The sequence below is a fragment of the Panthera uncia genome (assembly GCF_023721935.1).
Source record: "Panthera uncia isolate 11264 chromosome E2 unlocalized genomic scaffold, Puncia_PCG_1.0 HiC_scaffold_20, whole genome shotgun sequence".
In the NCBI taxonomy this organism is placed as follows: Eukaryota; Metazoa; Chordata; class Mammalia; order Carnivora; family Felidae; genus Panthera; species Panthera uncia.
Window position 1 is genome coordinate 13,012,529 of NW_026057589.1, and position 27,219 is coordinate 13,039,747.

Genomic DNA, 27,219 nt, shown 5'->3' on the forward strand with positions numbered 1-27,219 from the left:
CGTGAATGATATATTAACAAAATGCTGGAGGTCCGAGGAGCTTGAGGGCAATTCTCACCAACTCCTAAGGGCTCAGAGAGTGCAGTGGGGCTCTTCTGAGTTTGGGACTGAATTCCTCTTTCATTCTGACCATCTTATCGTACATCTTTCCTCCTGCCCTTCATATATTTGAGGATAGCAAGTTAGTTCTTCCCTCCTGAACTGTCTGCCAGCCCAAACTGACTAGCGTGCTTGGTCTGCGCCTCATGCTCGCCTCCTGGAGGCCCCCTGTCTGCCTGTTTCTGCCTGGGGCCGTGTTCTAAGTGGTCACCCAGCCTGGCTCACACCTCCTTGTTCCCTTAGGCTTAGCCACAGTGTCTACTCTTGTCCCTGCCTCTCCCCTCTCGGTGAGGCTGAAACTCCATGGTACCTCAAGTATATCGCGCAGCTTACGGTCCTCGCTTATTTCATCTTGGCAGGGACTATCATGGGCAAGTAGGGCAGGCATTATCATGCTTATTTTACAGATGGAGGACCTGGGGCCCAGAGAGATACGATCTGCCCAAAGACACAACTGTCTAACAGCAGAGCCAGTTCTGGAATTGAGGTCCTCTGAATTTAGTCCAGAGTTCACTGTCAAATGTTAACTCATAGACACATGTTGGGGTGGGGATGCCCCAGTCTCACCAAAGAAGGCAAAGGGCTTGAAAGCAGGCCCTGGGACCCCCTATTCATAGCCCCCGGATCAACCTTGCATAGCTTCATTCTTAAACTAGTGCATCCTTGTATAACGACAAAATACATAATAAGCCAGACAATAGAGACTGCTCCCTGGGGACCATTGTATTGGACCCTGATCTGTGCATTCCTCCCTTCCACATCCCCTGAAGTTGACATCATTAATGCTTATCATGATGGATATCATCTTAACCAGATCCAGGGGGATGAGTCACTTCTGGAGAATAGGACTGCGGAGGGCGCCTTGCTCCCACACCCCTGACTCCACTTACCTGGGAGTGAGCATCAGAGGCAGTGCAAGGTACCAGCTGATATTGCTACTTTCCAGAGGTGATGAAGTGTATTACCCAGCAACCTTAGAGATGTTCTGTATCCCGGGGGCCCTGCCTGAGTCAGTCACAGCATAGTATCAACTCCTCAGTAAAGAAGATTGCTCAGGCAGAGCAAGGGAGAAATGACAGCAATTGTTGGGCATGGAGCAGTCCAGAGCTGGGCTCTCCAGTTTACTGGCCACTTGCTTTCTGCCTCCTGAAGTGACACAGGGAAAAACAGGGAGACGGGGTAGGGGTGCTTCCCAAAGCTGCCTGTGGAGTTGGTGCTGGAAGTCTCTGGCAGCAGGCTGAGCACAGACTCAAGCCCTGTAAGTGGAACTTCCAAGGTCTCTATTGGAAAGGCAACATCCAGAAGACACAGTGACCAAGCAACGGGCCCAACTCTGGGCTCCTCCATCCTTTTACTCCACTTCTCTCTACCTCCACTCCCAGGGGAGAGAGAGGACATCATTTCCCTTTAATCTTCTGTCCAAGCATGGCTACAAACACCTTCTTTGGGTTTCCATTAGCATAGCTGCCATAGGCTGACCTTTCCAAACGACATTACTAAATATAAAAGAAGAACAAAACAAAGCTAAAGATAGAGAATAAAAGCAGCCTGGCTCAAGAAGTGCAGACGACTGGTTTGTTTTTAGGGTTTTCAGAGTACTCCGCCGCAGGAGATACCTATCTCCAGGCCAGCATAACGCTGCATGCCCTTCTGCTAGAGTCTCGGCTTCCTAGCTCTGACCTGCCTTCCTGTGTAAGGCAGCCCTTAGGACCCATACTACCATGGATCTCCTCCAAGAGAGCTAGACTACCTCCTGATCAAGTGCCTGGCCCACCCTCCTCTCTATCCAGGGTTTGCTGGCTCCATCCTTAGGTCCCAGGGGATTAGCACCTACATAACTGTACCCTGTAGGAGTTCTGTCTTATTTTAAGTAAGCCTTGCAGTAGGACCCATCTCTTGACACACTGCTTATGCCCCAGCTTAGCCTACAGCTGCCATTGAAGGGCTGGCGGTCCTCCAACATCTGATCTTGTCGGGAACTGTACAAGTCTCCCTGCCTGGTTCCTTCCTCCCACTGGGCTACAAGAATAGAAACTGATAAGAAGTGGGCCTGGTCAATGGGAGTTTTTTGGGTGGATTAAGGAATAGATTGGGTTTAAAAACAAGAACCAAAAAAACACTGAAGTCATCTATTCTTGATGCAGGAAGTAGATGTGGGCCTGGTCATAAAGCTGCATTTCTAGCCTACAGCACTGCCTCTGTGTCCCGCCTGGCATATGAGTGATGCCCAGGGGCCAGGTCTCCACACTCCATACTGCTGCCTGCCAGCATGTACGATTGTCCCATTTCATACCAAATGTTCAGATGGAGACACAAAAAATCAAAAGAACCACCACCTCACAAGGGAATGTGGGGGCAGGATGGATAGAAAAAGGGAGGTTGTCATCAGTTACAGCCTGCTGTCCTACCTTGCTAAGGTTGGAGCCCTTTAGAGAAATTTGCCCAGTGCAAAGTAGGCTTCCACGCCTGCAGCCCAGGCTGTCACCTTCATGGCCCCAGAGGCTCTGGCAGACATTCCACCTGGGTAGCTTGGCTGGGCCACGGGGACTGAAAACCTAGAGTTCCTACCAGCCCAGTGGAAGAGGTGTGGCACATCCCTGGGGCAGATGACAGAGCCTTGCTCTCACCTGTACCTTCAAGCATGATGTGAGCCCTCACTGAGTGGGCATTCTGCTCCTGGCTTCCAGCCCCTGAGCTGGAAGAGGGGAGAATCCCAGAACAGGTGCTGATGCACTCTCAGAGAGCATTGCTTCCGGACCCACCTGTCCCAGAAGTTCTGTCAGCATTCTTGGGGTCATAGCGTGTTCTCTGCATTGGAGCATTAGGCCAAGCCCATCCCATAATGCCACCCAGTAAGAACTGGTGGCTTCCCTCTGGTTTGCCAAGGGCCTGGAACCCTGGTGGGTTGTGCCCATGTGATGACAGTACATACCTGTTGTGCAGACTTTCTTGCCAGGGGAGCAGTCAGTCACCCTGCTTCCTGGGCCTCTTTTTTGCAGGTCTACAGTACTGGCAGTTGGGTTATGACCTCTTTTCTGGCATTCTCTCCCCTATCCTCCCATCCCAGAGAGGATGTGGGGGTAGATGCTAGAGTTTTAAGTGAAGTCCTTCAACTCAGCCTGGGCCACGGCCTAGATGGAGTTTGAACCACAGAGACTGTGGTCTGGAAACTTCTAGAAGAATAGCTTCTTCTTTCTCTAGGTGTGCACTGGCAAGACTTGTATCTGCCCTCGCTCAGCCCCTTCTCCATCATCCCCTTCTGGGGTGTAGTGGCCTGAACCTTCTTGCAGGTGGAGGGATGGGAGACCCCACGCAGAACCCCTTGCCGTGGTCCAGGCTTGGAAAGGGGCAAGAAAGGGCTATGGCAGAAAGCAGGAATGCCAATCCTGTTCCTTTCCCCAAAGTGAGGGAAAAAGTGGCCAGAAAGTGGTCAGGAATTCTGGTTTTGCTCTCCAAGGGCTGGGAGAAAGAGCACTGGTTGGGAGTTAGAGAGGGAAATGCCCTGCCCCTCTCCACCATTTTTCCTGAATTATAGCTCCTTTAGGAGCATTTGCCCTTTGTCCCCAGCCTCTGGAGCTTCCTTCTCAGTCTGCTGGCTCCTGCCTAGGATTATTGTTTCAGGAAGCTGTCTGGGTATGCTGAGTCATGTTTTCAAACTGGCTGATTCCCTGCCACACGGGTGCAGGTGTTGGGGAAGAGAGGGTTGAACGTTACCTGGAGAAACCACGTTCTTCCCTTTCGCTCCCCCTGGGAAGAGGGATGGAGTGCAAAGAGACTCTCTCCTAAACCTTCTCTTAGACCCACTCCCTGCACCCCAGTGTAGAGGGAGTGTGTATGTTTCTGGGAGCCAGTGTTGAGGAGCATTGGATTAATACCTGTTTCTGAGAAGAGCAGGGAGGCTCCCTTTTCTTTTTCTTTTTCTTTTTTGTTTTAAGTTTATTTATTTATTTTGAGACAGCACACAGGGGTGGAGGAACAGAGAGAGAGAGGGAATCCCAAGTAGGCTCCTCATTGTCAGCATGGAACCGGATGCGGGTCTCAAACTCGTGAACCATGAGATCGTGACCTAAGACAAAATCAAGAGTTGGATGCCTAACCAGCTGAGCCACCCAGGTGCCCCAAGGAAGGCTGTCTTTGGTAAGAGTGAGTTTGATGCAGAGCATGGTCCTTTTCCCCAAGGCGGCTCTAAATTGAAGATTGACTCATCTCTTCCTTCTTGGAGCCCTCAGCTCAGTCCTCCACGGGTGCTCTGGCTGGTGGATATTGCTCTGGTATGCACCTCCAATGGCCTCTGGGATGGACTGTGGAAACACGTCAACAGATCCCACCTCTTTAGAGGGCGAGGCCTACAGTTGGGACTTGGAATGCTAGTCTCTGAGGTCAGCTGCCTCATGGCATTCCCGTGGCAGGGCAGCCCTCCTAGAGTAAGCCTGGCGAGCAAAATCAAGGAGCCATGCGTGGCAGGCAGGCTGGAGAGGTTGAGGGAGCCCTCAAAACAGAGGAACTCCTTTCTCTGCTTTTTGACAGAGCAAGAGCCACAAGGCCATAGAATGAAGGGTTTTGCTAACGGGCAATGATGCAGCTATACAAGGAGGGAGAGGGACTGGGGTCCTTTCCATGTTGTTGGCCACTCCCTGGTGGCAATAATATCTATTGAATGAATGCATCCTCTGCCTTTCTCTTGAGACTCAAAGCATTCCCCAGACATCCAGACAAGTGCAGAAGGAAAAGGAAGCCCTGACAGCTTTTCTGTGGCTCTTCATTATACATCTATGGTATGACTGTGATCTGAACCACAAGCAGTGATGAATGGCCAAGCCACCTGGCACTTTGTTATCTTTAAAGAAAATCAGAGCCGGATTATTGGCACCCTAGTCCCCTGTTCCGTGGGAGGTGATATGGTCAAATTTAATTGTCCCAGGGAGGCAGAGTTGGGCACTAAGATCTAAGCTCCCAGCTTTCCAGACTCCTCTCTGGCTTGCCCTGGGCTACCATTCATTTATCCCACTCCTGCTTCCTCCAAAAGTCCCCAGAGAAACTGATTTATTTTCTAAACTCCTACCTTCAGGGTCTTCTGCCTGTCTCCTGCCTCTCTTAATGTCTGAGGTTTTTCAGGCCTATGGAGAAACTCCTTTAACCGTGTCTTTGGTAGAATCTTGCTGCTGACTGTGGCTAGAGAGCCCATAGACAAGTATGGTTGGGCCTAAGGGAGCTGTTTAGAACCGGCTCAGGGCAGGCCTTGTGTTCCATATGGTATAATGAAGCGGCAGCCGGGGAAGATGTGACAGGCCCTGTGACCTGCACGCTCTGCCACAGGATAGACCTAGCGCTCCTCTCCGCACAGTCTGGGGTAAGGGTCAGCCAGGGCAGACCTGACTATGAGACCTCAGGTCAACATGTCCACCCCACCTCCCTGGAAGCTGCTCCCTGACACTGTGGGGACAAGGGGCAGTGCCTATGGGAAAGGAAGCTCTGTAGCAAGACGCTGGTGGTGCTGACCCAGGGAAGGCTGGAGACAGGGTAGGGTGCTGAGGAATCTGAGCCAGGGCTTTGTAGTGGGGGTTATCCTCTTGATGCTCACCCAGCATCATAGGGCTCCAGCCCAGAAGAGTTGCCCCAAACTGGGACTGACAGAACTGTGGCTCTAAACATATCCAACCCAGGAGCACAGGCTCTGAGCTAGAAGCTTTACTCCTTTCATCCTTACAAAAACCCTTACAGAGATGGATGAGATTCCCATTTGACAGATAAGGACACAGATCAGAAAAGTTAAATGGTTAATTTCTTGTCAGCTATTAACTGACAAGAATGTGAGCAAAGCCAGAATGTGAGTCCAAGTTTTTCCAGGCGCTTTCTTCTTTTGGGAGGCTTCACTGGAAAGGGTCTTTGAGCTGGGGCAAACAGATGGGAGATCTTTGGAGACTTGGCTAGGGAGAACTGCAGCTGGTGGCCTGCAGTGCCTAGGGGAATGACTGAAGAGAGTTCCATTTTAGCAGTCCCGGTATGTCCCTGCTGACAGAAACTTAAGACTTTGGCCGTTTATACATACATCTTTTCCATTGCCTCTGACTTGCTAAATCTAGTTTGAACCTAAGGCCACATGTTTCTTGGTGGTCCACAAGAAGTTGGAGAAAGCTTTTTCACTTCTAGAACTGGAAGAGTGGGGGCAGAATATAATCATCACTTCCATCTGCATACTTATATAATGATTTATAAAATGATTTCAAAGCATTTCTTCACTACCATGACTTCCTCTGATTCTTATAATCCTGGGGTTGTATATGGAGATGATACTCAGCTAGACAAGTATTTTTTTGATGTAGGCCAGTGCTAGGTCCTACAGTGATACAGAAATGATAAATTAAAAGCATGGTCTTTGTACAACTAGAGTTTGTATTTTGAGTGATGGAGATAGACATGTACATGTCTTTCTAGGCTCTTTATACGATCTTAATAAACATGGGCCAGATTTGGTCTGTGGTCCAAACTAGTTCATAACCCCTAGAGGGTAGGGTATAGGGAGAGATGAGGCTTAAGAGGGTGGCCTGGTTTAGGGATCTCTGAATGCTATGCTAAAGAGCCTGATCTTGGCCCTAATGGGCGCCCTATCTCATATGTTTTTGAACGCAGGAGGATGATGAGTTTGTTAAGTCTGAAGTGCCGTAAGGACACGCTGAAGAGGCAGTTGAGAATGTAGGTCTAAAACTCAGAGTAGAAGGCAGCAACAGATTTGGAAGGGGGTGGGGGAAAGAAGCAAAAAGGGCTGAGGGCAGAACCTTTGGGATGCATTACAAGCTGAAAGAGACAAGCAAGTGTCTGATTCAAGAAAGTAGATTGCGATGACTACTACTGAGTGTTCACCACTACTAAGTGGTGGACAGCAATCCTCTCTATCTCAGAGAGGAAGAGGGTGGAAGGAGGATTGCTTTCATCGGATTGTTCGAGAATCTTGGCCTGACAATGAGAAAGAATGAAATATGGCCTTTTGTAGCAACGTGGATGGAACTGGAGCGTGTTATGCTAAGTGAAATAAGTCATACAGAGAAAGACAGATACGATATGTTTTCACTCTTATGTGGACCCTGAGAAACTTAACGGAAGACCATGGGGGAGGGGAAGGAAAAAAAAAAAGGTTAGAGAGGGAGAGAGCCAAAACATAAGAGACTCTTAAAAACTGAGAATAAACTGAGGGTTGATGGGGGGTGGGAGGGAGGGAAGAGTGGGTGATGGGCATTGAGGAGGGCACCTGTTGGGATGAGCATTGGGTGTTGTATGGAAACCAATTTGACAATAAATTTCATATTAAAAAAAAAAAAAAAAAAGAATCTGGGCCTGAAAGGAAAAAAGTGGCTTGCTGCCTGGTGACAGCCTGGACTAGAATTTGGCTCCTGAATCCACTGCTGCTGCTCTTCTTCTTCTTCTTCTTCTTCTTCTTCTTCTTCTTCTTCAGTTTGTTTATGCACTTATTTATTTAGTTTATTATTTTGTTGTTTATTTAAGTAATCTCTACATCCAACATGGGGCTTGAACTCATGACCCCAAGATCAAGAGTCACCTGTTTTTTTTCTTTTTTTCTTTTTTCTTTATTTAAGAGAGAGAAAGTGGGGGTGGGGGTGGGGATTGGGGAGGGGCAGAGAGAGAGGGAGACACAGAATCCAAGGCAGGCTCCAGGCTCTGAGCTGTCAACACAGAGCCCGACGTGGGACTTGAACCCACAAACCGTGAGATCATGACCTGAGCTGAAGTCGGCCACTCAACCGACTGAGCCACCCAGGCTCCCCTTTCTTTTTTTTATATATTAGAGTTTCTTCTGTCTTTTTTTTTTAAGTCTATTTATTTCGAGAGAGGGAGTGCACAAGAGTAGGGGAGAGGCATAGAGAGAGAGGGAGAGAGAGAATCCAAAGCAGGCTCCATGCTGTCAGCACAGAGCCCAACACAGGGCTTGATCCCACAAACAGATCATGACCTGAGCTGAAATCAGGAGTTGGAGGCTCAACCTACTGAGCCACCCAGGCATCCCAAGAGTCGCCTGCTCTTTTGACTGAGCCAGCCAGGTGCCCCAATCCACTACTCTCCTGATATAATTGAAACAAAAACCTGGGCCTACTGTAGGCAGGCTGGGGACTCAAAAGAGTCAGATGGGCCTTTCATCAATGGTGTCCTTGTGGCCAATGTGCATTTTTCTCTGGCCAGATAAAAGACGGTGAAAGTCACGTGGTATGGAAGAGGGGCTGATGGCTTGGGTGGCCTTCTCCTGTGAAGGCCTAGTCAGACCACATCTGAAAAATCCTGTTTGCATGTCTGCACACCCTATCCCTACCCTCAGGGTGGACTGTACTGAAAATGGGGCAGGGATGGGAGAACAGTTTTAATCGGGACTCTTGATCAGCTTACCTCAGGCTCTCTCCGTCTGCTTCCTTCAGAGTTCTGGCTGGAGTTCTGTGAATCTTGTTAGAGATGGTTTGATATGCCTTCCCAGGAGACTGGTATTGGCAGGGATCCTCAGTTACTTGGTACAGATGGTTTAATCCAACTCATCCAAGTCAAGATGGCACTATAAATTTATATCTAAACACATAGCAGTAATATACAAAAAGATAAAATTCTAAAAACATAGTCATACACTCCCCCTCCTTCCCCCCACACAAAACCACAAACATCCCTGTAATGAGAAATGGGGCAGGAACACAAAGAGGAGACCAGGGCTGAAGCTGTAGACCTGCTGGTCTTTGAGTCTGGAAGCAGGCAGGAGCAGCTGGAAATCTGGGGTAACAGAGCTATAAAGTTCTCCACATGAAGCATAGAATTAGAGTTTGTACACTGCTTGAACTCAGGGGCTGGAAAAGTAGGTAAAAAAAAGTTTCCAACCCTGCTCTGGGGCTATGACTTATAAAGATGCTTGCCTAGGGAGAAAGAACCTCACATCCTGGACCTAAGCTGAGTGAGTGCCATAAGAGTTGATCCTAGAGCCAGAGGACCTGGGGAGACAAAGGTGAAAACCTCTAGACAGGGAGGCAAAAGTAAAGTATAACAGATAAGATGAATTTATACACTAAAGTTTAGAAACATATGGGGCAACTAATGAGAAAAAAGGAACCAATAAAAATAAAAAAAAATTTACCTCAGAAGAAATGAAAATAACAGAGTAATTAGAGAATGTCTTTAGAGGCGCCTGGGTGGCTCAGTGGGTTAAGTGTGGACTCTTTTTTAAAAAACATTTTTTTAAACATTTATTCATTTTTGAGAGACAGAGCGCAAGCAGAGGTGGGGCACAGAGAGAGGGAGATATAGAATCCAAAGCAGGCTCCAGGCTCTGAACTATCAGCACAGAGCCCAATGTGGGGCTCAAACCTTGAGATCATGACCTGAGCCAAAGTCGGATGCTTAACCGACTGAGCCATCCAGGCACCCCCAATTGCGAACTCTTGATTTCAGCTTAGGTCATGATCTCACAGTCTGTGAGATCGAGCGCTGCATTGGGCTCTGTGCTGACAGTGTGGAGCCTGTTTAGGATTCTCTCTCCCCCCCCCTCTGTCCCTCCCCTGCTCACATTCTATCTCCCTCCCTCCCTTCCTCTCTCTCTCTCTCTCTCTCTCTCTCTTTCTCCCTCTCTCTCTCTCTCTCTCTCCAAATAAATAAATAAATAAACTTAAAAAAAAAGAGACCCTCAAAGAGATAAGGAAACGTTAAATCCATTAAAGAAAATAAAGGAAGCTACAAAAGGAAAAAGAAACAGGAAGATGTCAGTATGAAAAGTACTAAAAATTCTAGCAGTGAAAAATAGTGTCATTTGAATTTGAAACAATAGATAGAACTCTAGCCTGGACACAGAATTCATGAATTGGAAGATAATATCGAGGACTCCATCTAGAACACAACGTAGATGTGGAGGACAGATTGACAGGCTTGGCATGTACCTAATAGGAATTCCAGATATGGGTCAAGAAAACGGCAAGGAATTAATATTTGAAGAGAAAATGGCTGAAAATTCCAGGACTGAAGAGACAGCATGAGTACCAAACAATAAATAGATATCTAGGCATAATATAGTGAAAAAGCAGGCAAAAATAAAGAGAAAATGTTAAAAACTACCTGAGCAAACAAGAATTCAAAGGAATGACAATTAGGCTAATGTACACCACATCAACTTAGACACCAGAAGATGATAGAGGGGTATCTTAGGGAAGCTAGAACTCTCCACCCCACTATCATTCAAGAACGAGGTAAAATTAAAGGTATTTCTGAACATGCTAAGGCAGTTTTATCACCTACAGGCCTTTGCTAAAAGATCTACTAAAGGTATACTTCATCAAGAAGAAAAGTAAACCTGGGAAAAGGAGCAGGTTGTTAGCACCATCATGGAGCACAGAAATTGACACATAACGTTGATAAATTTAACTATAGGACAGTATATCATGATGCTTTCTGCTACAAGTAAAAGAATAACCCACAGTGACTTAAACTCTAAAAAAATACTTAATTTGCTTATGATGAGAAATATGGAGATAGGAAATTCCAGGGTTGGGGCAGTAGTCCAGTATTGACATGAAGGACCCTAGATCATTCCATTTTTCTGCTCTGCCATCCTCAGGGTGAAAGATCTCTCTCCTCATGGTTTTGAGATGGCTGCTGCAGCTCCATGCATTGTGTCATTACCCTGTAGCATCCCAAGCAGGAAGGCAAGGAGATGCTAGCTAAGAGGAAGTTTTGAATGTGCCTCTTTGTTAGGAAAGAGAACCTTTCCAAGAAAGCCCCTGCAGACATCTCCTTATGTCTCATTGGCCCGGGCTGATCCATCCTTAGACCAATTCCAGATAAAAGGGAACAGACTTACTGTGCTTGGCCTTGACTAGGCTTGCCTCATCTCCTGGGACTGGCTCCTTTGTTGCCTGAACAAAATCAGGACTCTGTTGGCAAGAAAAAAGGGGAGTAGCTGCTGGTAGGCAACCAGCAGTGCCTGCCACAGATGACGAAACACACAAAAATCCAGTGTCTAATTTGTTTTTTAATTAAAAAAAAAAAAAGTTAAAATTGTTGGCCACATTGTCAGGGAAGAATAAGGTATAATGAAGTAGGGAATTTCATTGTTAAATCACACCAAGTTGTTGCCTTGTTCAAGAGGATAGCGTGGCTAAAAACTTGCAGACTTCATTTTTTAAAAAATGTATATATGCTAACAATTTAACCACTAAAAAAAGAGAAATATAATTTTTAAGACAGGAGGAAAAAGAATGGGGGTATCAGGGAGAACAAAGCATGCCAATCCAACAGAAGTCAGGAAAAGAAAAAAGAACTAAAGAAATCGTAAAGAGAAAACACAAAGTAAGGTAATAACAGAAGTCCAAATACATAAATATAATGGATTACATTCATGTTTCCAAAAAAAAAAAAAACTCTATCATATTGGGTAAAAAGCAATAAGTGGAAAAAAAAAAAAAAAGCAATAAGTGGTCTGGAGCTTGGAGACGCCTATAAGTGAGACTCAGGGCCTTATCAGGAAAGGCTTTTAGCCTTTGTCACCAGGTGGTTCTGTTCTTTAAATGACTTTCTGTTCCTTGCCTCATCTTTTCCTCTCTTCCCAACTGTTTATGTCTGGCCTTGTCTGCTCAGCTCTTGAGATAATGTTGTTTTTCTAGACTTTTCTTTCTTCCCTAGTATGGATATGTATAGTGAATTCCTGGACCTTTCCCTGATGAAAACAAACCACGTTGGGACCCCATGAGTGTGGAGCAGAGCTGGGCCAGAGTGGAGCACATCGTGGTGCTCCCTCTGCCCCACCCACTCCCACACCTCAGAGCCCAGCAGTCCTCCCCCAAGAGCCTGCCTCTTAAGGGGCAACATTGGTCCTCTCATAGTGAAGACTGGTGGTTTATTTTTTAGGACCTAATTTAAAGTTAGTGAGAGTGATGGCTGTGGATTTGAGGAAATTTGTTCGCTCATGAGCTCTGGTTTCCTGACTGCTAACTCTGAGCAGCAGCAGCAGCAGCACCAGCAGCAGCAGCAGCACCAGCACCAGCAGAGCTGAGCCCGACTGGATGTCAAGTCAAGGAAGGGAGGCGCTCAAGAGACAGAGGCTGCCCGAGGGTATATAACTGGGGTGCAAGGAGGGCCTGAGTCACTAGGATAACTGTGATGGGCCTGTGCCAGAGGCTGGTGCTAGGATATTGCAATGAGATGACTTCACTTAGCTGAACACGCGAAGGTGAAGCCACCAGTTCTCAGGCACTTCAAGGGCATGCCTTACTGGGTTTGAGACTATCCGGTCTCTTCCTCAAAACAATGACTGCCCCCGCCCCCCTTTGCCCCAGGCACCTTCTGCCAGGGTAGGCAGGGAGGCAGGGAGTTTGCTGGGTTGCTAGGTTGGCCGGGATCTGGGGCACGGGGAACCTTTCAATTGTTGTACCCCAGTTAGTGGGAAGAGCCTCTCTGGTAGCCAGTGGGTGCTTGTGGCAGGAGCACTGGCCTTGGAGCCATCAGGCCTGGTTGGCATTAAAACTCCGTCACTTACTGTCTGGATGACCTCGTTCAGTTAGTCTTGAGACTTCTGTGAATACTAAATGAGAGGCTATGCCCCCAAATGCTCAGAAACTCATATAGCATCATGCAGTGTGAGTAATCTGTGGTTTGATGCCTTCATATTAAGACTCTGGAACACGTCCTCAGGCTGTGTGACAGTGGGTGGAAAGAGGGTACTTTGTCAGCGTCTTGCTGGGTTTTTTTTCCTTCTCCCCATTCCTTCCAGATTCAAGCCCCCCCCCCCCTCCATCCTCCAAGCCTTATTTTGACATTTCTTTTCTCTGCCTGCCAAGAAGATTGTGTTCAGCTGCGCTGGTCTGAGGCTGTGCTATCCTGTGCTTCATTAGGTTAATTCGATGGCTTGTCTTCTGGGAACTGACCAGAGGAGAAGTTCTAAAACCACCCTAGCCTCCAAAAGCCAATCCTCCCTGTTCTCCTTTTGGAGCAGCCTTTGCTGCTCAATCCCATACACCTCCTTTTCCTCTCCTCTACCTGTAAACTAAAGGCCCCCTTTAGCTTGTATTGGTTGCTCAAGCGTGCATCCCTTGATTGATAGAAGGTGTAGGGGAGGGAGACCATCCATTCTTCAAGGCCCATGCTGCCCCTGATGTTCTGGATTCCGGTCACCAGTTCCTCAGTTCATTCTCAGCATCCTAAGCTCGGTCAGCCATTTAGGGGACATTTATTGTTCAGCAGTCTTACCAAATATGCTAATTTGTGACCGCAAACCAGGCAGCATTGCTCTGCCACCTACTAAATTTCTCATGTGACTTCCCTTCTCTCTTAGAAGCCTGTTTCACATCTGGTCTCTGTAAATCTCCAACCCCAACAATGAAGAGACCCTCATTTTCCTACTGCCGAATCCCTCCCTGTGTCTGTGCCCTGACTCTGCTTTGCTTCCTGTTTCTTAGGCAGACCCTCTCCGTGTAGGTCCAGCTCCCACCCCTTCTTACTATCAAGGATTTGGCTTCTCCACTGTATTCTTTTTCCTGCAGCATTAACTTTTTCCTCTACCAGCATACAAATATTCTGCAGTATCTCTCAACTTAACCCCCATTCCACTTCATTCCATTCTTAATTTCTTTTTTTTTTCTGGCAACACCTTTATTGAGTTATAATTCACATACCATACAGTTCACTCATTTTGAGGGTACAATTCAGTGGGTTTTAGTCTACTTACATGGTTATGCATCCATCACCACAAACGATTTTAGAACATTTCATCACCTAGAAGGCAACCCCATACCCATTAGCAGTCACTCCCCAACTCCCCCTAGGCAACTACTGCTTTATGGATTTGCCTATTCTGGAAATTTCATATCATGTGTATACACACATGCTCTCTCTCTCTCTCTCTCTCTCTCTGTCTGTCTTTAAAGAATGAAAATAGGGGTGTCTGACTTCAGCTCAGGTCATGTTCTCACAGTTGATGGTTTGAACCCCACGCGGGTCAGGCTCTGTGCTGACAGCCCAGAGCCTGGAGCTTGCTTCTGATTCTGTGTCTCCCACTCTCTGGTCCTCCCCCGCTCATGCTCTGTATCACTCTCTCTCAAAAATAAATAAACGTTAAAAAAATTAAAAAAAAAAAAAAGAATGAAAATAGGAGCACCTGGATGGCTCAGTCAGTTAAGCATCCGACTCATAATTTCAGCTCAGGTCATGATCTCATGGTTCATGAGATCGAGCCCCACATCAGGCTCTGCACTGAGCATGGAGGTTGATTGGGATTCTCTCTCCCTCTCTGCTCCTCCGCTGCTTGCTCACTCGTGTGCACTTTCTCTCTTGCTGTCTCTCTCAAAATAAATTTAAAAAAAAGAATGAAAATAAAAAAGACTGTTTCCACCACCTAAGTTAAGGAGTAATACATTACCCAATACTTCTGAAGCCTCTGTAAGCCCCTCCTTGATCTTACCTACCTTCCTGTCCCTTCAGAGGAATTTCCTGAATTTTACATTATTTCTTTGATTTTCTCTATTGTTTTATCTTCTATATATAGACAGAAGCATATGCTTAGCTTTGCATACTTTTGAACTTTTTATGAACTCCGACTACTGGCATTCATCCATGACTTACTTTTCTTGCTCAACATAGTCATTTTTTGGTCATATTCATCCCTTTTGATGTCTGAAACTAGAGTTCAATCATTTTTTCTATATGACATGAATGTACCACAAATTACCCTTTTTATTCTGAGGGACATTTGGGTTGTTTGCATTTTTCGGTTATTACCAAGTGGTGTCTTCAACATCCTTGTATGTCTTTTGGTGCACATGTCCATATGTACCTGGTAGTAGAAATACTAGAGTTGATTACACACCTGCCAGGAGGCCTAAAATTTTAAAGATAGAAAATTTCAAGAACATGGAACAAATGGGACTCTCATATACCACTGGTGGAAATGTAAAATGCTACAGCCACTTTGAAACACTGTTTGATAATTTCTAGTAAAGTTTAGCATACACCTTCCCTATGACCCAGTAATTCCACTCCCAGGTATTTACCCAAGAGAAATAAGAGTAAGTGTCTACAAAAAGACGTATACAAGAAGTTCAGGGCAGCTGTATTCATAACAACCCAAAATTGGAAGCAACTCAGATTTCCAAACATGGAAAAGAACAGACTACAGATACGTACAGTATGGACGAACCTCCAGAACACTCCACTGAGCAAACGAAGCCAGACATACAAGAACACATAATAGGTGTTTCTATGAATTTCAAGAGCAATTAAATGTAACATATGGTGACAGAAATCAGAAAAGTGGTGGACTGCAGGATATTGATGGGAAAGGAGCACAAGGGAGCTTTCTGGGGTGATAGAAATTGCTCTCTGTTTTCTAATGGGTGGCTACACAGATGTGCACATAGGTAAAAATTTATCAAGCTTTACATTGAAAGACCACTGCATTTTATTGGATATGAATTAAACCCCAGTGGAAAAAATAGATTGTCCCAAGTGGGAGTGAGATTTGGGAGGGGGGGGAATGAAACAGTATATTTAACCTGTTGTCAGGCTTCACCTTAAGCTTTAAATCTGCTTAAAATGACAAGCAGGCTAAATTCCCTGGATTTGTTATTCAGTGATTCTAAATATTTAGCCTTTCAATGAGAAAGCATTCATTCCCACCCATACCTCAGGAAGATTTATCTCTGAAGATACTCACACAAAGGAAGTCATAAAATAAATTAGCCCAGGACAACTGAGGAAAATTTCTACTCTTGCATTCTGTTCCCACACCATGTTTTTTTGTGAGAAAGATGGTTTTTAATTTCTCTTTTAAAAAACACAAAACACCACTGGGATATTCTTATGTCTGTCTTTATTAGGTAGTACCACATTATATTCCAAAGCATTGTACCAACTTATTGTCCTAATAGTGATGTGTGAGTGTTCTTAATACTCCACATCCTCTGCCAATTCTTGGTACTGTTAGTTTTTTTTTTTAATTTCCCCACAAAAATCCTGGAAGACAGTGCAAGCAATAATGTCTGTGACATTGGCCATAGCAACATTTTTCTAGATATGTCTCCTGAGGCAAGAGAAATAAAAGCAAAAATAAATTATTGGGACTACATCAAAATAAAAAGCTGCCCAATGAAGGAAGCAATCAACAAAACTAAAAGGGTTAGTATCCAAAATACATAAAGAACTTATTATACAAATCAACACCCAAAAAACAGATAATCCAATTAAAAAATGGTCAGGGGCACCTAGGTGGCTCAGTTGGTTAAGCTTCCGACTTCAACTCAGGTCATGATCTCACAATTGGTGGGTTTGGGCCCTACATCAGGCTCTGTGCTGACAGCTCAGAGCCTGGAACCTGCTTCAGCTTCTGTGTCTCCCTATCTCTGCCCCTCCCCTGCATGTGCTCTGTCTCTCTCTGTCTCTCAAAAATAAGTAAACATTAAAAAAAATTTTTTTTAGTTGGCAGAATACATAACAGACATTTCTCCAAAGAACACATACAGATGGTCAGCAGACACATGAAAACCTGCTCAACATCACTTATCATCAGGAAAGTACAAATCAAAACTACAATGAGATATCACCTCACACCTGTCAGAATGGCTAAAGTCAACAGCACAAGAAACAAGTGTTGGCAAGGATGTGGAGAAAAAGGAACACTCATGTACTGTTGGTAGGAATGTAAACTGGTGCAGCCACTGTGGAAAACAGTATAGAGGTTCCTCAGAAAGTTAAAAATAGAACTGGGTTGCCTGAGTGGCTGAGCCAGTTAAAGGTTCCACTCTTGATCTCAGCTCAGGTCTTGAGGTCGGTCGTGAGTTCAAGTTCTACATTGGGCTCTGTGCTGCACAGGAAGCCTACTTAAAATAAATAAATAAATGAATAAATAAATAAATACACATTCATATATACATATATACGTGTGTGTGTGTGTGTGTGTGTGTGTGTATGTATATATAGTACTACCCTATGATCCAGCAATTGCACTACTGGGTATTTACCCAAAAAATACAAAAACACTGATTCAAAGGGATACATGCACCCCTTTGTTTATTGCAGCATTATTTACAATATCCAAATTATGAAAGCAGCCCATGTCCATCAATAGATGAATGGATAAAAGTGAAATAATTCAGTGAGAGAAAGACAAATGCCATATGATCTCACTCATAAGTGGAATTTAAGAAACAAAACAAATGAGCAAATGGAAAAAAAAGAGAGACAAACCAAGAAACAGACTCTTAACTATAGAGAATAAACTGGTTACCAGAGGGGGGTGCTGAAATAGATTTTTTTTTAATTCCTCCAAGAGCCCATTTTAAAATGTAAATCAGCTCATGATTTACAAACCCTGCCATCAGATTCATAATAAATCCTAATCCCTTCAAAGCCCTCTGTGGTCACCCTCAGCCTTCTGTGCCTTCGTCTCTGACACCCTCACCACCCCCACCTGCTTCATGGGCCCATTTGTTCTATGTTTATCAGGTCAGTCTTGCTTCCTCCTCATTCTCTTTGTGTTCTTTGTTCTCTCTCCTGGCTCCCTGTAATTTCCCTTTGTATTTGCCACTAGACCAGAAGCTCTGTGAGGACAGGATGGGTGTGTCCTGTCCCGCATTGTCCCCATGCCCAGTACTAGCCCTTTAAGTATCTGCTGAATGAACAAACAAGTCCCCAGCAGCCAGGTGGGTCCGGAAGAATGGTCTACTTCCCTTTTGGGTACCAGAGCACGTGCCTTCCCTCCAACTTTATTCTCTTGGTGTGTGTGTGTGTGTGTGTGTGTGTGTGTGTGTGTGCGTGCGCGTGCCTGGGCCTCACGGGAAAGATCAGAGCAGCTGTGAGGGAAGAAATCAGAATTAGGCAATGAGCACCTGAAGGGCACGCGGAGTCCACTGGAGGAAACAAGATGCATGAAAGTACTTCTCAAGGGTCAGCACTGGGTGACTTCTGGGGTTTGGGGTGCATGTTGAGGGGCCTCTGATGTTTCTTAGTTCCAGGTAGCAACAATTCCTCCCTGTGTCTCTGCCCTCGACACATGTTGAGCTGCTCAAGCTCCCAGGAACAGCCTGGCCATGGGGTTTGCAAAGCAAGGGCTTTTGCTGGTTACCCCACTTCTCTGCCTTTCCCCAACACATTGATGAAACCAGGACTTTTCTTCTCCCCCACAAGGTAGCTGGTTACCTCAGATGCCCCCTTTGTTGAGCTAGAATCCCAAGGAGTTACTTCTCCAATAGGGGAGACATTTCCTTTGGAGCCTCCTGTGCCAACTTCTGCCCAGCCCCGACCTTCAATGGCCACCATGGGCTGCCCACCAGAAACCAGGTCTCCCTGGAGAGGCTTCTTGGAAAGTCACCGCCTCCCTTAGCCACTTGCTTTGTGGTTGGCTCTCGCTGGGTCACAGGATGTTAGGAGCAGGACCCTGTAAAACCAAGTGCTTTTCTTCAGATGTTGGGCATAGAAAGGGGCAAAGAGGGAATTGAAAGAGACAATGACCTGGCTTCCTATTTACAGACAATCAGCCAAAGGCTATGCCTGGAATCTCGCCTTCCAAACAGGTGCAGTAAAAAAACATCAGAAGCAAAGCACCTTGGAACCCGTGCTGTTGGGCCCCCTGGGAATCAGAGCCAGTCACCCTGGGTGAGACATGTTGGGGAAGCTTTGCTTTAGGCCCTAGAAACCACCTCTGTGTCTGCTTGTCACTCGTCCCGGAACCCCTTGGTAGTTGGAAGAAGTCACAGGCCTCTTTCTGTGCCCTGGCCGGTCACAGGCTTTGGAATCAGATAGACCTGGACACAGATATCACCTCCACTCACAAGAGTGTGACCTTAGGCAAATTCCTTTACTTCTGTGATCACTGTTTCCTCACCCAGAACGGTGTCTTCCTTATTGGAATGTGCTAGTTCCATTCCCCGATGGCTTTGTGGTTTGGCTCGGCTCCAGAAATTTGAGCTGCCATGAGTGGAGAGGGCAGCTAAGGTCCTTGAACACAGTCTGAGAGGCCTTCTCTGAAGCTGCTGGCAGCAGCCAGAGGACCCTGGAAGGGCTGGCTGGAGCTGGAGCTTTCAGCAAAGGGCTGTGGTGCCCAGGGGCCAGGTCAGAACTGGGGCTAACTGGATTTGGAGAAGAGCTGGTGGGGACAGGCAGGCAGCCAGATTTAAGTGATCCCTATGGCATGGGGCCAGGGCCCAGGGCCTCCACTCTCAAACTTGTCCCTGACTTTTGCCTAGCCTCCCTTGCACATGGCATGGATCCAAATTCCTTTCCTTAGGGCCCCTCCCTAAACTGCTAGCCTCTTCTTCCTGCTATTGCCCACCAGGGCAGCCTAAGGCCTCAGATTGCCCATGTCCCCAGGGACCCTGGCATTCACTTCATCCAAACATACAGATGAAGGTAACTGTCTAGATGACTGTGTGGTTGGGGCTCTGAGCCCAACACCCCTGCATCCTGACACCAGAGCTGGAAGGATTGTTAATAGTTCACTGAGCTAACCCAGGAATGCTTCATCTAGAGCCCACACCGGGGAGAGGAGAGGGCAAATCCCAGGGCAGAGGCCCAGCCCTCCCCCATGGACCCCTCTCTTGCCCAGAAGGGTTTCTCACAACTCCTCAGAGGGTAGAGAGCACCAGGGTGGGGAGCCATACCTGCAGGCAAGTCTCCTGTGATCTTTTCTCTGGGCCATTTTCTCTTCAGTTTCACCTGGAATTAACCTCACACAGCTGGATTAGGAACTTTCTGAACCTGGTTCTTCCAGTGACTCGCCATGGACTCCAGGGAAATCACTTTATGTCCTTGTTTACTTTCTGGCTAATAAGTGAGGAGAGTAGGCTAATCTCTTCCTCTGCAGCCCTTGAGAGCTATCTGTGGGTGGTGAGAGGAGAGAGCCCTTTCTTTTGTTCACCCTTTGGTTAAGTGGGCGTCTCCTCTCCTGCTAACTTGTCCCCTCTGGGACTTGAGGGTGGGGCCGGGAAAGAGAGAGAGAGAGAGAGTGAGTGTGTGTGTGTGCATGCACGCGTGCGTGTGCGAGTGCAATTTATCTGCACATTACTTTTCCTCTCTGCAATTTCAGGGTCATGCTGCGGCAGCTTGGCGCCTGACGAGAGCGAGGGGGAACCTGCCAGGGGATTACTGCTAGCGAGAGCTAACAGCAGGACAGCAGGCCTCAGGGGAGTGGGGATGGGCAGAGCAGCCTGTGAGGCTGGGCCAGCAGCACCAAGGAGGCCTGGGCCCTGGCAGGGAGCTCGGCACACGCTCAGCTGACCCAGACGGCATTCACAGCAGATCCCCACTGAGCAGCAGCTGTCCCCAGGCCCTGGAGGACCTCTCAGCAGGAGCAGGAGCTCCGTGAGCCCCTCTTCGACCACAGTTGGGGCTGTGACCATTGGGAGAAGGGAGCAGCGCCTTGAATGGGAAGCGGAAGGGCAGAACCTAATGCAAGGAGGATTTTGGTCTCTGCAGGAGAGTTTTCTGACACCCACAGAGCTTCCTGGGTTTCTTCTCTCAAGACTGGGGCATCGTTCCCTCCCCTGGTGAAGGGTTTGGCCCAGGAGGGCCAGTTGAGGCGGGGACAACTCTTGGATGGAATCCAGACCACTTGAAGCTCATGTGCTCTCTGCTGTGATTGAGGTTCAAAGGCTTCCCCACTGCAGGGGACGAGGGGCCGCCTCCGTGTCTGCTCATGAACCACAAGGACTCCGAATGCTCCAGACTGGACCGTTTCGAGCCACCAAAGAGGGGGGCCCCCGGAGCTGGCAGCCAGCAACCCCAAGGGACTAGAGGGCTGGGATGGACTGACCTGCCCCTCACCAGGGCAGTGGGAGAATCAGAGCCTCTGTGGCCCAGCTAGTGACAGAGAGACCTGATGAAGCCATAAGCAGGGGCCCGAGTGGCCCAGGGACAGGGGAGCCACTCCTGCCTACGTGCTTTCTCCTTGCCTAGAGGGAGGGTGTGGTGAGGGACCCCTGCCTCTGTCCCCTCCTCAGCACGTGCCCCTATGCCCTTTGCACGTGGTGCCAGAAGAGGCAGGCTACGCTGTGGCTGGCCCATCAGTGGGCTGGGAAAGGAGTGGCCACGGTGACACCCCACTGCCCACCAGGCTGGTGGTCTGGCCCCCCGGGGCGCCAAACCATGAAGTGCTCCCTGCGGGTGTGGTTCCTCTCTGTGGCCTTCCTGCTGGTGTTCATCATGTCACTGCTCTTCACCTACTCCCACCACAGCATGGCCACCTTGCCCTACCTGGACTCGGGGACCCTGGGTGGGACCCACCGGGTGAAGCTGGTGCCTGGCTATGCTGGCCTGCAGCGCCTCAGCAAGGAGGGGCTCCCCGGCAAGAGCTGTGCCTGCCGCCGCTGCATGGGTGACACTGGAGCCTCTGACTGGTTCGATAGCCACTTCAACAGCAACATTTCCCCTGTGTGGACCCGAGAGAATATGGATCTGCCTCCAGATGTCCAGAGGTGGTGGATGGTGAGAGCTACAGCCCCTCCTGCCTCCCCTTTGCTGCCCCCTCAGTCCCCCGGTTTGGGAGTCACTCTTCAAGCCCCTCTTGGATTTGGGCATTCTGCCTTCTGGCCCCCAGAGCCTTGACAAAGTATTCGGTCCATTTGACCAGAGCCATCTGGTAGGGTCACAGATTCTGAAAGGCAGAGTGAGCTTTGGCCTGGAAGGAGAGAGAACCACTTTTTAGTGCCTGTAGGGGCTGAGCAGACACCAGAAATGCCTACTAGGCCAGGGAGGTAACACAGGAGATACAGGCCCCAAGGAGGAAGATGCTGAGAGGTAAGGACCATGGCGGGGAGAATGTCTGCCCTTTATAAAGGAGGCAACCCCTCTCAGCTGTAGCAAACTTGTGCTGTGCAGGGATGTGACCCATCACTGCTGGATCTTCTGACCCCTTAAGAGAACTTGGAAGTCCACAGTTTTTTGCTAAATATCCTAATTTGTAAATGTTGGCTCACAAGAATTTTAAACACCGTGAGGGCCACTCACTTAGTTTTCTACAATTGCTGGAAGAGGCTTTCTTCTGGGCCAGGGTAAGAAAACATTGTGAGTTTCTTTGGGAGATAAGGGAGGTGAGGGGCAGGGGATGAGAGGACAGGTATGCCCGAGGCTCCCTGCTTTTCTGGATCCTGTCACCTTTCTGCTCCTTTTAACTCCCTTTACCTCATCCTTGTCATCTCTGGAATGTCACTCCCTAGGCTCTTCCTGGGCCATCTGATCGCCATACTGTGTCAGGTGGAGCAGTGTCAGTGCTTAGCCCAAGGGCCCTCAGGCCACCTTCATTCCCCGCTGGGGGACTGGGGAGTCAGCTCCTGGTTTCCCCAGCTGGAAAATGGGGAATATGACGACTCCCCACTCTTTCTCACATTCAGGGAGACAGTGAGGAGGAGCTCCTGTGATCAGGCTTATCAGAACAACTCACAGATCCTGCTTCCTGGCTCAGACTGTCCAAGTCCCTAAGAATGGGGAGGTCTACAGAGCAAGGATCACCAGGAGCCCCAGGGGCCATTCCTGTGGCAGCCTGGAGCGCTCGAAGGGTTCCGCCTGTTAATCATAGTCACAGCCCTCATTTTGTGAGGAAAATCAAGGTTCAGATAGTGCATAGAGCTTGCCTGAGGTGGTGGCCACCTAGGACCAGAGCAGGATCCTGGGCAGAAGTAGACCCATGGGTAGGCCAGGTTTCCTTCCCTGAGGGATGGAACTCGGGGCTGTTTAAGCACCAAGCATATTCTTCAGCCAAGACACAGAAGCCATTTCTTTCTGGCTCCCCAAAGTCACTCCCTTTTGCTGTGAACTTAGAAATTCTTATCTCAAGCTTAGCTTCCTGTCCACACTCAGTTCGTATTCTTGTTCTCAAGAGCCTTTCCTGTGCTCCTGTGCTAAGAGAAGAGGCAGAGAAGCAGGCCTACTCCATTCCCTTCATTTATTCTGTCCCCTGAGCAGCTCCTGCTCAGCCACACTCCCCATATTATGGTTCAGACCACAGAGCGTTTTAAAGCCCTAGTTTCTACCCTACTGATTTGTGGTCTGTGACTCAAGTCCAGTCTGCTCAATATTTTCTTTTAGTTTATTTTTATTTATTTTTGAGAGAGAGAGAGAGAGAGAGAGAGAGCAAGCTGGGGAGGGGCAGAGAGAGAGGGAGACAGAATCACAAGCATGCTCCGCGCTGTCAGTGCAGAGCCCGATGCAGGGCTCAAACTCACAAACCGTGAGATCATCATCTGAGCCAAAATCAAGAGTTGGATGCTTAATCGACTGAGCCACTCAGGTGCCCCTGCTCAATATTTCTAAAATATTTGCATTAGTGGGACGCCTGGGTGGCTCACTTGGTTAAGTGCCCGATTCCAGCTTAGGTCATGATCTCACAGCTCGTGAGTTCAAGCCCTGTGTCAGGCTCTGTACTGACAGCTCGGAGCCTGGAGCCTGCTTCGCATTCTGTGTCTTCCTCTCTCTCTACCACTCCCCTGCTTGGACTCTGTGTGTGTGTTTCTCTCTCTCTCTCTCAAAAAATAATAAACATTAAAAAAAAAAAAACTTTAAAATATTTGCATTAGTTAACATTTAGGAATTGGGATATTTCACGTGAAATCCATATTTTCAGCTTCTCTTGAAAAACTGGAAAATTTGGTGCTTTTGAGCTCACGATACAACACACCAGCAGTCAGCTCACTCCTTTTTGATGGGGCCTCCTGTTTGCCATAGGCCCCATCTGCCACTTTACTCCTGCGCAGTTACTTGCCTGGCATGTTGGCATTTGAGGGCTGCCCCAGCTTCATTTCATGGTCTTCTACGGTTACTGGTGGTTGGAAGCACAGGGAACCAGTTTCATTCCAGCCATTCTGACTTTGAAAGAATTCCTGTACCTCTCTGCCTGCTCTTCTCCTCTCCCCTAGGGCTCAAGGGATGACTCCAGTTTATCCCTGTGGATATTGCGTCAAGATGGAGCTTTCCTAACCCTGAGTCCTCAGGCTCAGTCCCAGAGGCGCCCTCTGTAGGCGGGTTGGGAATGAGCCCTTGAAGCTCAGCAGGGTTTTCCACATTAACTGCTCCTCAAAATGACTCTTCCTGTGACTCATAGCTTCCCTGAGAGGACAGCAGAGCAGGGGCCTCTGCAGCCATGACGAGCCCAGGAAGTTTCTCTGCTCTGCGGTACCCCTTGACCCCCGAGTCCCCTCCAGTGCGTTAGAGCCTGCGCCTGATGAGAAGGGCACTAGCCTCAGAAAGGAACTTTACTGTGTGGGAATGGGGGCATGTCCTCACTGTCGAGAGAGAATTCCCTTTCCCTGACTGAGATTAGAGGTTGAAGGCAGAGAGGCGAGACGGGCAGGAATCCCTCCCTGCTCACCCGCCCCTCTCCTTCCTTCTTCCCTCCTGTCCACAGATGCTGCAGCCCCAGTTCAAGTCACACAATACCAACGAGGTACTGGAGAAGCTGTTCCAGATAGTGCCAGGCGAGAACCCCTACCGCTTCCGGGACCCCCACCAGTGCCGGCGCTGTGCCGTGGTGGGCAACTCAGGCAACCTGCGGGGCTCTGGCTACGGTCCGGATGTGGATGGGCACAACTTCATCATGAGGTGAGCCCCAGGGAGCCCAAGGGTGGGCCCAGGACAGGCCTCCAGAAGGAGGCACTGGCCTCCATAGACTTGTCTGACAGTGTAGGAGTTGCCTGCTGCTGTGAGCCTCCCATACCAGAACCTTCTATAAAGGCTTGAGTGTCTCACTCTTATTTGTTGGGTAGATGGGGAGGCAGAATTCCCATTCTGTACTTTGCTTGAGGCCTGCAGTCAGTTTCGAGTCCTGAACTCCTCCGAAAAGAACCAAGAGTAGACCACTGGTTGTTTTCTGGTGAGAACTCCCACCTGCCTGGTCCCCTCAGTGCTGAGCCAGGAGTGAGGCCCCACACTAATGTCTTGATTAATAGCCACAGATGGTTCCTCCTGGCAGTCTCACAGAAGATGGAGGTCCTGGGCAGGAAGAGGAACTGCTCAGTGCTTGCTCTGGGCTGCTGTCCCTCACCTTTATTTGATAAGGTTTAGATTATGTGGGGCAGATTCATTTACCAGACATCTCTGCCCAGCCTTAAGGAAAGGAGAGGGGTTGGAAAGGCATTCGTTTCAGACAAAGACACAGAGCTATGAGCCTGGAGGTGAACAGGGACTACATGGGAGACTTAAAACTCCAACATGGACTGCTCATTCTGTTCCTGACTTTCATCCTGTTTTCTGACTTTCTCCTTAGACTTGGGGATGGGAAATGCCATGCTGGGGATCCTTCCATCCCACTCCTTGGTGGAAAAAGAGACTTGAGAGTAAATATACTGAAAATGCCGAGTTTTCACTAAGCATCTCTTATGATGAACATTGCAGAAAGACCAGGTTTCCCAGGAGGCGAAGGAAGGGCTTTGTCTTAGAAACTGTTGCTGTTTCCATGGCAACACCCAGGCAGCAGTATGTCTCTGAGGCTTTCACCATTCCTTGCAAAACCTTTCTCATGTTGAGAAGGGGGGGGGGGGGGGGGGGGGGGAGAGGAGGTCTGCTAGGCCCCATCCAGGAACCCAGAACCACCTGAGATTCTCTCTATCCTCCAACTGCTGGCACTCAGAATGTAAGGGAGTCAAGCTGGTTGCTGGAGAAGGGGCTCTCTCTACCCTGAGACAGTGGCCGAGAGTGGGGAAGGAGGCATCCATCACTTCAGTGCAGCCCTGGGACTCTCGGGAAGCCCAGGGAAATGGTCTTGAGTGCCTGAATCTCCTGCCTCTGCTGCCCTGCCCCCTGTGCTAAGTGGATGCTTTCATTATTCATGTCAGTAGCGGTTGGGAACCTCCAGGGTAGAAGCAGAGAAAAAGGCTTGGCTGCTATGACACCTTAGTGGTACCTGGTCAGGCCAGGCTACAGAAAGGAATTCACAGATGTTCACTCACAGAGACCAGGTTAGGAGATGTGCGTTTTGGAATGGACCCCAGAATTGCTTTGTGTAAGGGGTGACCCAGATTGAATTGGCTTTTTGCTGATGTGTACAGTCTGATGGTAGTGGAGGTGACTCTTTCCTTATAGGCATGTCTTGGTTTGGAACCACTGGGGACGCCTCCCTGGTCCCTGGAGGCAAGACCAACATAAGACCCCACCAAGCTGAGTTACAGTGAGATGATGGCTATACCCATATTTCCCTATCCCACCCCCCGGCTGCCTCCTCCTCCTATATGTCTTCTGAGCCCTGCTGAAAACTTCAAATGGAGTTGAGCTGGTCCTGCCTTAGCCAGCCAGCAGACCTAGAACAAGCACCTGGCAGTCGTAGGCTCACCTTAATACATGAGTGAATGGAAGAGACTAGGTGACCAGATACCAAACTCTAAGCATGAATGCACATCCACCATTCCCCTGCCTCTGCCCTCAGGTGCAGAGGCAACCAGAAACAGATAGAAGTCTAGAATGCTTTTCCCCTGAATCATGGAGATGTAGTTCAACCTGTGTCCTGTCTGGCCGCTTTCCAGGGCTTGGCTTCTCCAGAATGAATCAGAACCTCAAAGCAAAATCCTGCCCTCAAAATCATGCCATGTTCCTTCCTTTACCTTGGAGGCTCTGAAACATCTTTTTTAGAACTCTTACTCCATTCGTTCTCAGATTTTAGAAAGTTGGTGCCTGCCCAGCAAGTGAGAGGGACCTGAGGGAGGTGGAGGCAATGATACCACCTGCCAGGTCTAAGAAGGGACTTCCTCAAGACTGTGGCTACAGATGATGGGGGTGGGGAGGAGTGGGGTTGTCTTCAGAGGCCAACCTGGGACACTTGTAGCCCTTTGATCTGTGGGACCAGTTTGGCCTCTCCATGTCAAGTGAGAGGAGGTTATTTCTTAGGTACACGCCAGAGTGAACCTTGACCCCAGCTCCTGTCCAGTCCAGGCCCCAGCCAACTTGAGCGTCACCAACCCACATCGTCCACTTCCTGATACCCCGTTACATATCCCAGGCAGCTGAGAAACACCATCCCAATTGATCTGTTCCTCACAGACCCCAGGGCTGATGTGACAGAAGGCAGATCCGGGTGTGGCTCTGGTGACCATAGGACACCAGTGCTGTGTGTAGAGCTCTAGTAGCCCCAGAAAACTGTCATTAATAAATGGGAAAGTAAACTTTTAGGCTCTTCTAAGA

At 48.3% G+C, this 27,219-nt stretch overlaps 1 protein-coding gene across 1 annotated transcript in view; it reads left to right on the plus strand.

Moving 5' to 3' along the window:
- Positions 1–27,219, plus strand: part of ST3GAL2 (ST3 beta-galactoside alpha-2,3-sialyltransferase 2) — a 52,149-nt gene that overhangs the window by 11,738 nt on the left and 13,192 nt on the right. The window contains exons 2-3 of the mRNA XM_049622501.1: positions 20,144–21,540; positions 24,455–24,648. Coding sequence (XP_049478458.1) covers positions 21,202–21,540; positions 24,455–24,648 — 533 coding nt within the window. The 5' untranslated portion in view covers positions 20,144–21,201. The remainder of the gene's footprint in view (positions 1–20,143; positions 21,541–24,454; positions 24,649–27,219) is intronic.